Source organism: Uranotaenia lowii, chromosome 3 (assembly GCF_029784155.1).
Source record: "Uranotaenia lowii strain MFRU-FL chromosome 3, ASM2978415v1, whole genome shotgun sequence".
Lineage (NCBI taxonomy): Eukaryota > Metazoa > Arthropoda > Insecta > Diptera > Culicidae > Uranotaenia > Uranotaenia lowii.
The window spans coordinates 271,068,951-271,086,542 of record NC_073693.1 but is presented as its reverse complement, the minus strand read 5'-3'; the positions used below and the strand labels follow the sequence as shown (position 1 = coordinate 271,086,542).

At 34.4% G+C, this 17,592-nt stretch overlaps 1 protein-coding gene across 4 annotated transcripts in view; it reads right to left on the bottom strand.

Moving 5' to 3' along the window:
- Nucleotides 1-17,592, bottom strand: part of LOC129755306 (regulator of G-protein signaling loco-like) — a 186,591-nt gene that overhangs the window by 108,995 nt on the left and 60,004 nt on the right. The window contains exon 1 of one of the 4 annotated variants that reach the window (XM_055751736.1): nucleotides 4,034-6,197. The exons of the other annotated variants lie outside the window; for them this stretch is intronic. Coding sequence (XP_055607711.1) covers nucleotides 4,034-5,914 — 1,881 coding nt within the window. The 5' untranslated portion in view covers nucleotides 5,915-6,197. Of the gene's footprint in view, nucleotides 1-4,033; nucleotides 6,198-17,592 lie in introns of those variants that run through there. 4 annotated transcript variants of the gene reach the window in all.

Sequence of the window (17,592 nt, the reverse complement as noted above, 5' to 3'; positions counted from 1 at the left end):
TGTAAATTTTTGTTTTTTATGCGTCTAAAACGCAGTTTTTAGGGCAAGTTTTATGAAAATAAACATGAAAGGTTTTTTTGGAAGCCTTATACACGATTTAAAAACTACAGTTAAGTTTTTATGTTTTTTTTTTATTTTTGTAGAGAAATTCCTGGGTTTGATCAAATTTGACCGGATATTGCCCAAATTCTTGGTCAAATAGTCCGGATTTGTTTGGCCCGGATACGTGTGGTTAAAATTTTTGGCAACTTTAAGTTAATCTTTATAAAAATTTCAGGACGTATTTTCAAAAGTTACTATTTAATTTGGAAAACTAATGCCTAATGTTAAAGAACTTAAAAGTGAATAGTTCAATAATACCGACTAATTTTTTTAAGTTTCTTTTATCAATGCATTGGAGCGTAAAATATTACGAAAAAATCAATCACCAAAACCCCTCCCATGAGGCAATTCTTCCTACGTCCCTGATCTGAAATATACTAAAAAATCATCTTTCATCAGCTTAATTCAATATACCTACAAATGAGAGGAACAATTTTAACCCTTTAATGAACAACCCAGCCTTTAGACGAGGTTTACTAATATTGGCATAAAACCTAATAAAATAAAAAAATTTACAATTTTTTTTGCTGACATTGTTGGAAAGATGTAAATTTTACAATCCTCAACAATTGTCGAATACTAAAGAACAAGGTGAATCTGTGATTTTGCAGAATTTCAAGCAATATTCATAAAAAAATCTGTGTCACAGATCACAGAATTTTAAAATTTATCACAGATTTCACAGATTTTTGTAATTATGTGAGTCTGTATTTTCAAAATAGTACTTATATGTGACTATCTAATTTTGCGTTTATTATCCTTTTTTTTCTATCATAAACTCACTAATATCAATAATACTGTTGATTTCCTTGTTGCCCTTCAATATACAAAAAAGAGACTTCAAATAAATGTTATGCAGTCCGAGATATTTAAATTAAACTACAAGTACGTTTTTTATTTTTCCAAAATTGCTTATTTGGAGCATAATTTAAAAACTATTCTACTGATTTTTTTTTTAATTTCATTTTTGGATTTAGCGCCAAATTTTATATTAACACTTTGTCAAAAAGGCAAAAAAAAAAAGGTTGTTGAATTGATTGAAAATTCCTTCAAAGATTCAAACTCCTTACCTTCGGTATTTAAACTCAGTCTCACGTCTCAACAGTTTCAACCCAAGAGTCGAGCGATGGAAAAGTTGAATAGCAATTTTGAAGAGACCTTCTGATTTAGAAGTTGTTCAAACGAATTTAAAATGACAATTCCTACAATTCTGAGCAAAATTAAGTTTAAGGTGCATGAACCTAATAATCATACATAGTATGTCCAATAGACAATTGCACAAACTGCCCTATGGCAACTTCTTTTTCGTTTGGATCATAAAGCTTCAGTGTAAAATATAGGGTGTCCCATTATCACTGAGCACGATTTTTATACAACCCTGCTCAATTCGGAGAACGTTCAAATAGCTGATTTCTACTGGGTGTTGTTGTTTACAGTTTAATATATAACTTTCTGCGACACAAAAGCCACAATCTTTGTAAAATGTCTGCAATAAATTGAAACTTTCTGTGTATCGTGAGCTCCATTGGACGACAACAAAATCTGGACGGAAATCGGGTCCAGTGGATAAAACTTTGGACCGGAAATAAAACTTTGGACCGCTAATAAGAAAACTGCCTCAGTTCAGGATATAGCCAAAATCATAGATCCCTCTCAGCAATGTCCACCGAACCAAGCTAAGGTTGGGTCTAAATTAAGCTTGCCAGATTGCCCGGTTTTATCCAGGTTTGCCCGGATATTTAACACAAAATTTGACACAAGTCCGGCCCGGGTCGATTACCCGAATTTCAGTTAGAAATGCCCGGATTCTGCCCGGATTTATTCACTTTATTTGCAAAGACAAACAAAAAAAAACAAATTGTATTGTTTTTTTTTATTTATGTGTCTAGAACGAAATTTTTTGAACAAGTTTTATAAAAATAACCAAGAGAAGTTTTTTGAAACCGTAAAATACGATATGAAGACTGCTGATTAAAAACAATTTTTTTTCTTGTTTTTTTACTTGATTTGTGTTGAGTAATTCCTGGATTTGGACCAAATTTGCCCGGATATTGCCCGGATTTTTGGTCGACATTTTGGAATCAAATGCCCGGATTTTGCCAGGTTTTTAGTTGAAAATAGCTCGGATTTTCCGGCCCGGGTACGTGCTGAAAAAATTCTGGCAACCTTAGTCTAAATACATATAAGATGCAGAAAAAGCCGATGTCGAGTCACGATTCTGGAAGTATTGTAACTTCAAACGAAAGTCTAATTTAATACCGAAAAATTTTTCGTACTGCCCTGATACATCGCCTTTTCTTGGATTTTCTTAACGAAGGATTTTTTCTGAAGTTTTGGAATATTTCCCATATTATACCGATACACAAATGTGCTTTTAAGCTTCCTGTTAAAAATATGTGAAGTTAGGAAACGACGTCAGATCCGGTACTTTCTTGATTAACAGTGGTGTACCACAAGGGAGTCACTTGGGACACCTTCTTTTCATCACTGTTATGAATGAGTTTCCCAAGGTTTTACAGGATGTGTTTGTGCTGATATATGCGATGATCATAAAATATTCCTTCTCGTTCGTTCTCCGAAGGATTGCTTAATTTTTCAAAATGCGCTATACCGATACAACAGCTCTATGGGTCTGTCTCAAAGGAGTAGGGAAAAATGGAGACTAAGGCCGAAAATTATCCATTGGATATTTACAGCTGTCATAAGACCCTAAATCTCCTATGCCTCCTTATGGTGGACCAAAACTGTGCAAGCTACGGTACGGAAGAAACTAGCAAAGCTTCAAAGAATAGCAACGCTATCTATAACTGGCGCCATGCAGAAGTTCAAGCAGTTCTAGAATGCACTTCAGCCTGTTTTAAAAGAGGCTACAGGTACACAAGTATCTGCATCTCCTCTAACAGCCAGGTCGCTCTTCGAGCACTAAGTACGTTCACATAGTACTTCAAACTAGTATGGGAGTGTATTGTTGCACTAAGAAACCTGCCCATAAGGAAAAAAGTATTTTTATTCTGGGTACTAGGCCACTGCGGTATCCTAGGGAACGAAGTAGCAGACCAACTAGCTAGGGAAGGATCTCACGGACGGTTGATTGGACCTGAAGCTTTCTGCGGAGTATCGAAGAGTGCCTTGAATATGGGACTCATGAACTGAGAAAGCACCACTATTGTCTCCAATTGGAGAACAACAAAGGGAGCAACTCAGGCGAAAAGATTCATTGAACAGCACACAACACAACACAACAGCATCTTAAAAGGATAAACATTATTCAAAACGAAGACTGTAGGTTCTGCAGACTCGAAAAAGAAACTGCAGAGCACCTTCTATGCAATTGCTGCGCCATCATCAATCGAAGAGAGTGTATACTTGGGGCTAAATTAATAAGCGTACAAGACATATGGTTGCACATAAGTCTTAAGAAGGTTATATCATCTTTGATATCATACCCGATTGGGACAAGATGCTCAACCAGCAATCAACTGTTACTTCAATCAATAGTGCAGGTAAGTTTGATAGCATACAGTAACGTGGGGTAATTACCACAATAGATCAACTACTGATCGCAGTGGGCTCTCCCCTACAAGAAAAAAAACAATATGGGACTACTTTGCAAGTTCACTATAGAGGCAGTGTCCCCTAAATTTTAGCCTCGATTAGTAGATTAACTATTAGAGTGGTCAAAAAAGGGGGATGTTCCGGAATCAACCACATGCATCGATTGCTCTACAAATTTCATTTTCTAAAAGAAGACGTAATTTCAAACATAAGCTTTGAAGGAAGATGGTAAGATAATACGAGTTGCCGTAAAAAAAAATATTTAGGGTAGAAGGGTGGTATGTCAAACCACATAAAAACATAACAAAACATAAGGGTCCTGCTAGACCCGAACTAAACAATCGAAGTTTTTGAGTTAATTCGGTATTAAACTTACAGCAATCTTATCCAAACTCCTTAGCGACGCCTCATTGATATTGTGAAACTGCACATGTGGCGCCGCTTTCATCATCGTTGCCTCCAGTTCTGCCGCATCCTCGTCCGATTCCCCAATATCCGACGTCAACGGGGTACAGCTATGACTCCGCACCTTACAGTACACCGGATCACTCGAAGACCGCTTCATGCAACCGCTGGCCACGGCGAATGCGGTTCCCATAAGGCCGTGAGCCAATTCCGAAGCGATGTTGATCGCTTGGGGTGGATCAATTTTAAAGGTTGGGACTATGGGGGGTTGCATCTCGAAGGAGGATTCCGGGGACGAGATGTTAAACTGGACTAGGCGACTTGGGGTCGGTTGATCCGCGCTTTCTTCATCCTCCTCTTCGACGTCCGAATGAGAGGGTTCACACTCGTAGGAGTAATCGTAGTTTTCACCCCATACTAGAGTTTTGTTGGATAGATCGGCACCTCGAATGGCGTTGGAGAGACGTCGGAGATTTTCCTCGGTCAGTGCGGGGGAGGTACAGCGGCTAGTGTCTGCGGAGCTGTTGTCACTGATGGTGAGAGATCTTTTGCTAAGGATGGGTTTCTGGACACCTTCCAGACTGCTGCTCTTCTTTTTTGATGAGAAGAAGCTCAGTAGGTTTGAGTGGGACGGTTGTTTGGGGAGTTCCGAGTTGCGTCGCTTTTGGAACTTTTTGCGGAGGGCTAAGGGAGTTTTGAGGGCTTCCTCAAAGAATGATTTGGTGGATGATGTTTTTCTTAGGGTTTTGGGTGTTTCCGGTTGTGGTTCCGGGGGCTTTGGTTTCGCTTTTGGTTCCGGGAATAGTTCTTCCGGGTTGAAGGGTTCGATGAACTTTGGGGGTTCTGGAGGTGGGGTGATCTTGTCCGGCTTCCAGCTCTCCTTGCTGCTGCAGGTATCGTATTGATCTTGTTCCATTGACTCGAAATCGGAATCGATGAAGGACGCGTCAGCTGGTGGGGTTAGGAGATTCAATTTGTACTCTTCAGCCTTTCGGACTTCTTCCGGGCTAGGGATTCGCACCTTGATTGGCGTTGAACTTGGTAGGGATAAAAACTTACAAGATTCGCCTGGATCTTCTTCAACGCGATTAACGGTAAAGCGCACGAGTTTCATTTCATCACAAATCTTTGGCTTTTTAAAGGTACTATCATTTCCTGTGGTATCTGAGTCCGATGAACTTAAACCATGCTTGGACTCAACAACTGCTTCTATCACACTGAGATTATTCCTCTCTAAACATGAACGTTCACTACCGGTATTATTGTTTTCACTGGACTCTACATTTTTGGAATTTGGTTTACCACAAACACTTGCATTAAGCTGACTTAGATCGTTCAGGTACTTTCGGGCAACCTTTTCCGCATCTTTTTCGGCGTCGCTAGAACCCAACAATTGATCGGTGGAACTTTTCAGCACCACATTCGGTGTACTGAGTAGCGATTTGATTTCGAGCACATTCTCAAACGACGAATCATTGGCACTTTTCAGCAACGCTATAAAATTTTTATTCAAAATCGGTGGCTCGCCGCCTTTTGTCGTTAGACAAGCGTTGGGATTATTTTCGAAAACACCTCTTACACTGGTCGTCACTTCAATCGCACTAGAAACGCCACCGTTCTTACCATCATCTGAGGACCTATCCTCCTGGCACTCACATTGCCGTCCCGTTTTCGAGCCCACCTTCTTAGATTTTACTGACGTCGTCGTCGTATTTGACACCAATGTTTTCATAATAATGGTTATCTCTGAGGTTTTGGTGGTCGTAACGACCGATGGCGGCTGCTCCTTCACATTCGCCTTCTCCATCCCGGCCCCACCTTCGGCAGCCACTTTAGTTGTCGCACTAGCCATCGTGCACTTTTTCTTATCTTTACGAAAACATCACTATTCCCGCGCCCTTCTTATATTTACATAACGATTGTCATTCCCAAGACAGGAACTTCTTTTCTCCACCGTATAGAAGTCCCACAACGATAAACATTGTCCAGGTCTAGTTTAGAAGCGATCTTGACACACTTTCTTCTTCACCAAATGGTAGTTGAACTTGAATAACAAACAGAAGAAAAAAAAACAAAACAATCAATTATTCGGCTACGCCTCAACGCCTGATGAGCTGCTGCCGCATGCGTCAGAATCCGGTTCCAGACTGAAACATGCGCAAAGTTCTAAGCGCGTTCGAAGTTCGGATATCCGTAGGCTAGGAAAGATAGGCGCAAGGTGTCTACCGCAACTACTGACTCGTCGTAATCAAAGACACGCGTAAGGAATTCCTAATCGCGATGATCGCCGCCGCTAATTTACCAATACGCGCGTGAATCCGCGAAATCGTTAGCGGCAACACATTAGAGCTTACAGCCGGCTTTTCGAACAGCCGCAGACAATAGAACTGTGTGACTTTGGTGGATGGCCGCGTTACGTGATGTTTTACAAATGTACGTGTAAGCGTAACTAAGCAAATGCACGCGAATAATTCGAGTGAACTTGACTGGGCATTCATCAGCATCATTGCATTATTGGCGGCTGCGACTATCACGCCAGAGCTCGTTTGTAATTATTATGGTGCAATTAAATGGCAGGGAGAACTGTTCATTTGGGGTATTAGCTTTTGCGATGCGCCACCGCTCCAAGTGGCGAAAGCGTCAGTTGGCGCGATGAAGCTGGGTTTTTTTTATTACTATCTGACGGGTTTGCGCCGGGAGTCTTCAGATCTTCCCCAAAATTGATTTTTTTTTGTGGCGTTTAAATAGCTCGGGGAGCTGACGCTGGAAATGAAAATTAGAGATAGTTTGGAGAAGGAAATTTTAATGTTTAGAATAGGCAGCGTAGAATAGTAAGCGATCATGAGACGTTGGTTAGAGCATCATGCACTTCATTATATCCATTCCGGCTGGATATGGACAGAATGCAGTTCAATATAATAAACCAATTCCTCCTGATACCAGTTGGAGGAAGGACAAGGGTGGGTTCGAGACTGGCCTCTACTTACTCCCCAAGCGTCTCACCTGTCGGCAACTTATGGGATTCGAACCCAAAAGTTTTTCTTGCCGATACCGGGAATCGAACCCAGTACGCCTGGGTTACCAGACTCGCACCTGCCTATCCACTAGACCACATCAGCGCTATATCTGCCCCAAAATTGAAAATTTGATTCATTTTTACGACTTGAAAACACATGTATTTTTTAGATTTCTAACATTTTTATTTTCAAAGTTAGATTCGGTTAGATTTTTTTGTAAATCAAATCAAATCACATTTCAAAGCTATATAACTCTGTTATTTGTCAATGGAAATCATAAAACAGCACATCAAAACACATTGAAAACAAAAATGTTAGAAATCTAAAAAAAAAACATGTGTTTTAACCCTCCAAAGCCGTTCGGGTCAATATGACCCGAAGAGCACATTTCAAACATCTTTATCATCATTCCAATATACTGATGAACTAGTAGTTTTGACAGACCAAGTATGTTCTATGAAAATAATGATCAAATTAACGCCAAAAAACTAAAATTTGAGTTTTTAAAATCGGTTCATTGAGAAATGAAATACAGCTAAGCAAAGCCAAAACTGGATGTCGTTTTTTTAAAGTAAGACTTTTTTCTACCGGAAGATCTGTCATAGCGCTAAAAACTTTCATTGGACCCCAACATATCTATACACTGTCGGATAGATGGATTCTTGACAATTTCAAACATCAATGAAATAATTAAATACAAAAAAACTGTCAGAAGTTATGAGTATTTTAAAAATAAAATTCATTTTTCGGACTTTTAACTTTCTGAACCAGTTTCTGAAAACCTGGTAATACATATCGACTGTATTTTGAAATGTTGAGTAATTAGAATAAATTACCTACACAATGAATATAAAATCATCAAAATCGGTTAACATTTACAGTCAGGAGAACGAAATCAAATTACAACGCATATTTCCCCGAAACGGATATTTAGCGAACGGCTTTGGAAGGTTAAAGTCGTAAAAATGAACTAAATTTTCAATTTTCGGGAAGAACTGAAGACCCCCGGCGCAAATTGTCAGTTAATTTAAAAAAATCCCCAGCTGTGATGTGAAAAGTATCGTGAAAATTATCGAAAAAATCGATATAGTATAGCTTACAATTCGATAGACGTAATTGAAAATTGAAGATTGACGAACCGAAATAGCATTATCAAACTTTGATGATCGTATGTATAAATGATCCTGTTCAAGAGTTTTAATTTCGAATTATAAAAAAATTATATGTTTTAAGCATTTTTTTTCCAGAGAGTATAACAACCAGTGTCATGCTTCGATAAATGTTTGAGATACACATTTCATAAACTTTTACACAACTCATAAGAAATAATGTATACACAAGATTGTCAGATTTTTTCAGCACGTATCCGAGACCGAAAAAATCGGGCTATTTTATCCAAAAACCTGGAAAAATCCGGGCATTGGAGTTCAAAATTTTCGACCAAAAATCCGGGCAAATTTGGTCAAAACCGAGGAATTACTCAATAAGAATAAACAAAAAACTGAAACATTTTCTTCAAAAAACTTCTTAGCAGATTTTAAATCATATTTTTGTTTTCCAAAAACCTTTGAGTATTATTTTCAAAAAAAACTTGCTTAAAAATTTTGTGTTGTGTTGGATTACGACACAATTTGTTTTTTTTTTGTTTAATTTAACTATTAAAGTTAATAGATCCGGGTGAAATGCGGGCTTTTTTTCAAAGAAATCCGAGTAACCAGGCCGAACTGGCCATTTCCCAAATTTTGCTTTAAATATCCAGCCAAACCCGGATAAAACCAAAAAACTGGAAAGCTAATGAATACAGCGTTCTCGTTTCCAATATAATTGGATCTGTCTGTTTTGGTAATTTACATTATCTGCAACCTAAAACCAATTGCATTACAAAATAACAAAAAATAACAAAATATTCTAAGGCAATTTCACGTTAGAAGTTAAATCAATAACACGTTAGTATACATAAGAGCTTCATTACGTGTTAGAATGACATAAAATTTGTCAATGTCAAGAGTTTGCTGCTCTTTTGTTATGATTTGTGCTGCATAATCAATAAGGAATGATAAAAGGTAATAATGTACGACTGCTTGTTGTCGAAATAAGGCTGGGATGATTTTGCCTCATTTGAGCGAAATATATAATTACAACTACTGAAAATTCCTCACGCAATTGTGCGCCTAAAATTGTTCCACGCCATGAAAAAAGTCTGCTCGAAAGATCAAATTTGAAGGGTCTTGCACTTTTATTAAAACAAATTCTGCATTACTCCTATGAAAACTTGAGCTACCCCTACACTTAGAAGAAATTTTATTATGAATTTCAAAATTATGCACTAAAAATAATTTTTCATAAGAATCCTGAATATTCCTTCTTTTTTCATAATAAGTTCTTATGAAAATCAAAACAAACTGCAGTGTGAAAATAAAATGTACAAATTCATTCAAAATAGCAGACAAAAACCATAATTCAAAAAGTGTATTTTAAAATGTTCGTGTTAAAAATCTGAGTGGTATGTTTGTATGACAACATATGAATATTTTTTATGATTTTTTTTCAATTTTTCCATGCTCCTGGCTTGCTGGATGACAAAAAGCAAAAGGACAAAGGATCAGATATGGTGACGAAGTATTCACCGGTGGCGTTCCTATAAGATGACACGAAAATTCATCTAAATTACTACACCGAGAGTAACGAAAAAAGGATACTTTTGAGGCAAATTGCAACCAGATAACAAAGTGCTAATGATTGTGTAAATTATAAAAAGATTTCAGGTTTTTTGATAATTTTGTCAACACTTTTTCGATTGACTTAAAACGATGATGTTCCAAATAAAAATTATTTTATCGCATACAGAATTTGATTATTGAGCTCTGTTTTCCGAATTATGATATTTGAAATATAATTATAACGATGAATTTCGAGTGAATGACGGATCTATAAATCAAATCTTTAAGTTTGGATTCATAACTCGAATTTTTATTTTCATTTCTAATGCTTAGCTCCAGTTAATAGCTACTGATAGATATTCTATGTTAATTATTTTTTCTCTGTAATTTTGAGAACAGAATCCGCTAAATTCTATTCTCCTAATATGCAAAATTTTGTTTTGATTCTTATCTTGAATACGGAGTGAGTTTTTTCATTTTATATTTTTTAATTTATTTAGAGCCTGAGTTCTGGGTGCTTGATTTTCAACTTGGCATGTAAATCTATATTCTGATTCTACATTTGCAATCCAACCAGAAAAATTGAATATAGTTACTCAAATTTTGAAATGAGAAGTCTTAGTTCAAATTTAAAAAGTCTTCAATTTGCTTTTCAAATTCGCTTTTTTTTATTGTGATAATTTTTCAATGTGATTCGTAGCTCATACACTTTTACAATCTGTATTTTTTTTTTTTTTAATCAATAAAAATGCAATTACCAGTAAAACCGCAAAATGTATAATAGAATCACACAAACATTTGGTATCTCGTTCTAACTTTTGTGCATTTTATTGATGAAACTTGTAACATGGTGGCAACTCGCTTTAAATTTTTCTTTTTTCATGCATTTTCCCCCTGAATTCCGACTTTCAAAGGTTAAACATTAAATTTACATTTTTTCAACCATATGAGAAATAAGTTCTTCGCGCTTTTCGCGAAGTCTCTTGTCGCTTGTCGAAAATTCGATTTTAGTTAGTGTTTGATATGTTACATAAACCAGAAAATTTTGATTTAATCTGATTTTTTTTTGTAAATGTAGTATTAATGAAATAAAAACTTGAAAAATTACTTACGGTCTTCAGAAAAGTTGGTCATTGAGTAGAACCCATTATTTTCAAAATCTTTGTAATGTTCTTTAGTTTTGCCGAAAAGTGCACAAATTTATTTATTCAATTTCTACCTATTTTCAAAATTTATCTTGAAAAAGAGTAGGAAAAAAACAAAATTAATTCTTGGAATCAGGCGCCCAAAAATAAGTCAAGATTAGCTCTTATATTCTTTGCACCTTGGAAAATGCAAATTTTGTTGCCATGTGTTATCTTATGAAAAAAAATCCTCACTTTCAATGAGGTGTTCATTTCAGTCATTAGACAATCTTATGAATTGCATTATTTATCCAGTGTTCGGCATCGCTAACTGATAAATTAGCACCGCTAATTAAATCGCTAACTCAGTAAAAGTTAGCGATCGCTAACTAAAACCGCTAAATATGCTGAAAAAGTTATCGCTTTAAGCCTAAAGCGCTAATCGCTAACCGCCATCTGTAGACCAACAAAAACGTGAACCTAGAAATTATTTTTTTCTAAATTCATGTTTAGATGAACACATATTTTAACGGAAAATGTTACCTAAAACTTCAAAACTTTGTAAATAAATAATTTAAAAAACAACACAAAAATATCAGTTCAAGCATGGATTTTGGTTGAATTTCTAATCTTTTATTCAAATACTATGCAAGCATAGTGCAATTTTTTTTGTTTTCAGTTCGATGCAAAATCGTGGAAAAGTTTTCACATTATTCAAATTTGCACAATGAAATGCAAAATTCTAATGATAGGAGCGTTTCCAAACGTGAATCTTCATACAATTTCTATTCGAAGGCTAAATTGACAATTAAGTTATCTGCATAATATGACAATTTTTATCTGGTGATTTTTTCTTATTTTAAAATGAACTAATCTGTGAAATTAGTACAAAAACTGTTTTTTATTTTTGAAAAATGAATTTTTCAAAAATTTAAAAAACATGAGCTTGTAGTTAAGGTTGTTAGCTGTTATGAAAAGATAAATATTGTTTAGCCACTTCATTAAACTCTTCTGATTGTTGCCGAAGAAATACTTACTGAAAAGAATAAAAAGCACATGGCGATGGCGTGATATAACCTAAGATACACAGAAAATTTTTTTGACTATTACGTGTCACTGAAACTGTGACCTTTAAAATAAATCAACCTGCAATTAGCAAAACCTGTAATTTTCAATTGTTTTCCTTGAAAGTTAACGAAGATTCATTTATTATTACAGCAAATGTCCTGTAAAAAAGTTGTACACTGAAAATTAAATGTCACGTAATTTGTTTTTCGACCTGTAAAATTACGGTAAATGTCCTGCTCCAGTTTGTTACAGGACATTTGCGTAATTTTTCAGGAAATAATTTTTGCTGTGTACTACAATCTGACTTTAGTACGCACTCCTCCACTGAGACCATTCGAAGTGACAATGTGTATCTGGAGCGTATACTGGAGTCAGAATGATACTCAACAGCCTTATAAATGACTAAAAGTATACTTCTATCCATGAAATTCTTAAAAAAATGGGATTAGGCGGTCTTTAATTAGCGGAACCAAAATATAGCGGAACCTTATAATACGCTAGCTCAATCAAATTTTAGCGGCAAAATTAAACCGCTAACAAAAAGTTAGCGGACTAAATAGCGATTAGCGGATTAGCGCTTATGTGTCGAACACTGTATTTATCTTATGCCGCCAATTCATAAAGCTGAAATTTGGCATGAAATCTTATGGTAGATCCATTTTGGCAATTAAATACCATTTAAATCAAGTTTTAGTTTCATAAGAGGCTTGAAGGGTCTAACAAAACAAACGTTGTTATTTGCATTGGAGTAGATGTTCCATATTGAAAAACGAAGTAATAAATATTCTGTGAAACTTATAAGAAAAAAAAATTTTAAGTTTTATGTAAAGAAACAATTTTCTGTAAGACTAAGTTATGTTGCCTTTTTCAAAAAAAAAATTTACAAGATTTTTTAACAGCTTCAATTTTTTTAAGAAGAATTATTTGTAACTTTTAAATGAGTATAAAATGAAATAATAAGCACTCCTCTAGATGTTTTACGTTTGAGGATTTATCTTCTTACTCTTAACATTTCAATACTAATGCAGTTTATACTAATTTTTTTTATGTTGGATAATTGATATCGGTCATTCCATACCAAGTGACCATGAAAATGTATCGGCCTTCTCCGGTTTGCCCCTTATCAGTAGTATGACTTATTGTAATGTAAATAACAAAAATCCTATGTTTGGGGTTAATAGGACAACCATCTCCAAATGAAAGTTTGCCTTTTTTCCGAAAACAGCAATTTTGTTTTGTGAAGATCTCCGAAACCGTACAAGCTACAGCAAGGCCGGATTAAAGGGGGGGCAAAAGGGGCAATTGCCCCGGGCCCCCCGGCTCAGGGGGGCCCCCGAGGGAATAAAAATAATATTACTTTAATCATACTATTAACTACAAATCCATGAAAAGAAATCAAAACTAGAAAATCGGAATGAAAACTTGAAATATAAAAGCTAAAGGGACCCCCGTGAAATAATATCTAGAATAATTTTTGTTTTAAAAAAGTTAAGGGGGCCCCTAGAGTAGGCAGTGAAGGAGCTCTCCCACATTTTGCCGGCTGAGAAAATCAAAATCTTCCTAATGATTTTCAAAATTTTCAACTCAAAATCCGGACAAAACCGAATTTAAAAAAAAAATAAGAAGAATGTGAAGCAAAACACCTCAAATTTTCATTATTTTTATCGAAAAAAATTAGTAACGTTATTCTGAACAGAACAAATAAAATTAAAAAAACATTTCCTCATTTTCATTACATACAAACGTCTAGCACAACAATTATGGTTGATATAACGTTAACTTTCCAAGTTATGGTTTGCTGCACTAAAAAAACAGCAAATTAAAATAACTTTTCATTTTTCAATCATTGTTATTGAAATTTTTGTCGGTTCAAAAATTCTAAGCCCATTTCTCTCCCTATTTTCGAAAGTAAAATCTTTTAAAAAAAACTGTAGTTGCTTAAATTGGACCAATCGACAGTACAGGGGTTTTTTTTATTAACTTTTTATCCAAATTTCGGTCTCAGGCTTGAAATTCGTGTTGAAACATTTTCAACTGATTTAGCAAATCATTTTCCAAATGATCATTCTCAAATTATCGTAAAAACGATCTGATAGTTGAATTGCTAGTATCATTGAGTGATTTTCTTAATATGAATATTTCTATGTTCTTAATCTTATCTTTTTCCAGATTCAATTCATTGAGATTTTCAAGTCTTATGTCTTTTCTTCAGTTACTGAAGTTTAGTTTCATAATTTTTCTGAATTTTGAAAATTCAGGATCTTTGTTTAAGGTACTTAAATCATTTGGATTCTTTATCTGATTTTTTCAATGATAACTGATTCTGTGTTTTAAACATTAAATTTAAATTCTGATTTAATTTTCCAACTGATCATTTTTGCACTTGTACCTCTTCGACCTTAAGGGCATCGAATGAAACTTTTGTCACATTTAGTATAATAATTTGATAACATTTTTTTATTTGATGAGAATTATATTCAAAAAATCTCATGAAAAGGTGTTTTTTTGTGTTTGAAAGACATATAATTGGAATTCACATTTGGTGCAATTTGCCTTTGCTCTGAATTGTAACTTTGAATCTCTTTTTTTATATTTAATTCATATTTTGTTTCTCAAAACTTGATTTGAAATTTTGATTTAGGTTTGAGACACTGAATTTTGGTTCTGAATATAAAGTGATTTAAAGTTTTGATTTCTTAAACTCTTATATCTGTATCTCTATGGAATGTGGATTTAATTATTTTGTTTATTTTTTTAAAATTTTGTTTTCTATGATCAAATCTTTATGATACTTCATAATGGTCTCTAGGTGAATACTTCTCGAAGAAGCACAAACCACAAACTTCAAAGTGAAATGAAAATCATTCAAAAAATCTATCCGGTCATTTTTCTACATAAGAGTATTTAGTTGGTGATAATAGCCTAAAAAAATGAAAATTAAATTTTGCCTTTGCTGCTTAAATGAAAGCTTTCATTTTTGAGAAATTTCTAAACTCTTCCAAAATCTTTGCACGTGATTAATTAACAATTATTAATTGAAGATACCAGAAACAATTTTCTACATGGCTATTTGAAGACAGTATACTGAACTCATCTCCAGTTATTTTACACGTTTAAATGGTTTTGTATTCTCTGGGATAGCATTTGAAAAAAAAAAAACATCGAATTATAGGGGCCCCCCAAGAAAAATTGCCCTGGGCCCCCCGATGGCTTAATCCGGCCCTGAGCTACAGAAAAGGTGAGACCCTTGTTTAGAAGTGATTCTCAAGTCAAATTTTACGCTGAATACATTGGCGCTATAATGCAAAAATTATGGGTCTGGCAACACAACAATTTAACAGTATCATTAGATTGACAATAACTTAACAAAAGTCTCACCTTATCTGTAGCTTCTACGATTTCTGAGATATTCACAAAAGGAAATAGTTGTTTTTGAGAAAAAAGGAAAAATTTCATTGAAGGGGGGTGGCCCGATTAACCTCAAACTAAGGATATTTTTTATTTATGTACATTATAATAAGTCATCTTACTGATTAAGGGCCAAATCGGATAGGGTCGATGTATTTCATGGTCACTTGGTATGGAATGATCGATATTCATAATCATTCTTTCAAAAACAAGAGATGTGATATATTCGGTAGATTTTTTCGCATTCTATAAAACAACATAGATTTTTTAAGAAATTTTAAAGTAAGTAATAACTTACCAGAGTTTAAGATATTTTTAAAAGCAACAATCTAATCGTTTTGCAGACTTTAACAAATTTGTCAATTGAAATAACTTTAAAGTTTCTTCAGTAATGTCGAAAATACTTATTTTTTCAAACTTTCAAAAATTGAAGAATTCAACTTTTTTAGATTATTCATAGTTATCATCATCATCATCAAAATATTATTTCTTAATTGAATAAAGTGTTATAGAAAAATTCAGAATCAGTTTTTTTCTTTCATGTAGTTCATGTAGTTATTTAGTTCATCAGTTTCATAAATGTTTCACTTATTTTCATTATTTCAAATCTCTTTGTTAGAATCGATCATGATTTTTCAATTATTCTATGGAAAGTTTGAAAAACGATTCTTAGTAGCCACTTTAAGAGTTAATTTTTATGTGCAATTTCAATCAAATCAGTATTTGTTTTGTGCTCCCAATTTACAAGTCACAACTTGAAATTCCTTTTTTTATCAGTTTTGTATTTGATCATTGAAGAGATCACTCATTTCTAAACCTGTAATTTGTCAGTGATGATGAACTGAATATGTCGTATTTTAAATTTACAAAGTAATTATTGTGAACTTCAATCAAACATAAACTTTTTTAGCTTTTTTTGTTTGTTTGTTTTTCTAGGATTTGAACACCCTCGTGATATTCATTTCTTTTCCTCTGTGGCTTGATTTCGATAACTGGTAGAATTCGAATATACAATTGGATTTTTTCTCTGACTTTAATCACTGGCACTCTTGACATAAAATTTATTATATTCATTTTTATCAGAATAAATATAATAATTATCTATGTGGTTAGAATAATTTCTCATAAGTTTAAACAGATTTTTTTCCTTATCCAAAATTCACATGTCAAATTTTGATTAAATACTACTTTAATCATCCCATGTGACGTTTGAGTCATTTTACTTTTTTGCTGTAAACGTCATCTTTCGGTATAAACTTTCCAATAGAAACACAAACAAGATAACTTTGTACTGCACTTATGCAAAATTTTTGATGTTACTACGCAAGAATGTCACACTAGATAAAATGTTAAATTTTTTTTTTTCAAATCCGCTTCTGAAAATCCGCGTGCGTTCAAATTTCACGTAAAAATACCACACGAAGCACTTTTGAGTATAACTTCCAGGTTTTTGAAGAAAATGTGAGAATTACATTGTAAATTTATCAATTTGAACTATTTACTACGATTAAACTGGTGGAAACTGAATTTATAAAAAAAAATTATGGAAAAAACTGAAAAATGAATAAATTTCATCACGTTTTCTCGACTGCACGTTTCTTCACTTGTGATCTCGCTTGGAACTGAAGACCAGTCAGACAACATCTTAAGGATTTATCCTCAATTGATGTTAATAGCTTTATATTGTAGCATCGCTTTTAAGATTCATTACAACAATTAGCATCGCTTTTATGGTTCTGTAACATAAACCTCATATGTGCTTCTAGAATTTTTTGTTATTTAAGCAAAAATTCGAGCAATCAATTCAAAAGTTTTTTTTTATAATTCCTTACATTTAAGACACCTAAATTTTTAAAAGATCAGTAAAGCCAAGTTTCACTCGAATTATTCCGTTCGCGAGAAGCCGACCTCTTATCCGTCAGCAAGGCACAACAAAGCACAACATGCTTGGAACACAACAACCAATTCGAGGTGGCTAAATGGATAAACAAATATGCGCAAATCAGCCACCAACAACAACAATAATAACAACAACAAAGATACATATGTATCCATGAATGAACGACCGGATTGTCGAATGCGCTGCATAGTAAACAATCACGTTAATTCGTAGAACCCCGATGATTCATCACGCCGCTGTCGTCGTAAACATATTTTATTCGCGGAACATTGGCGGTTGTCCAAAATCGTCAATTAATGCTTCCTCTGGGACGGACACGACTGCGCAAAAATTCTCGCTCCGGTGAGTTAAAA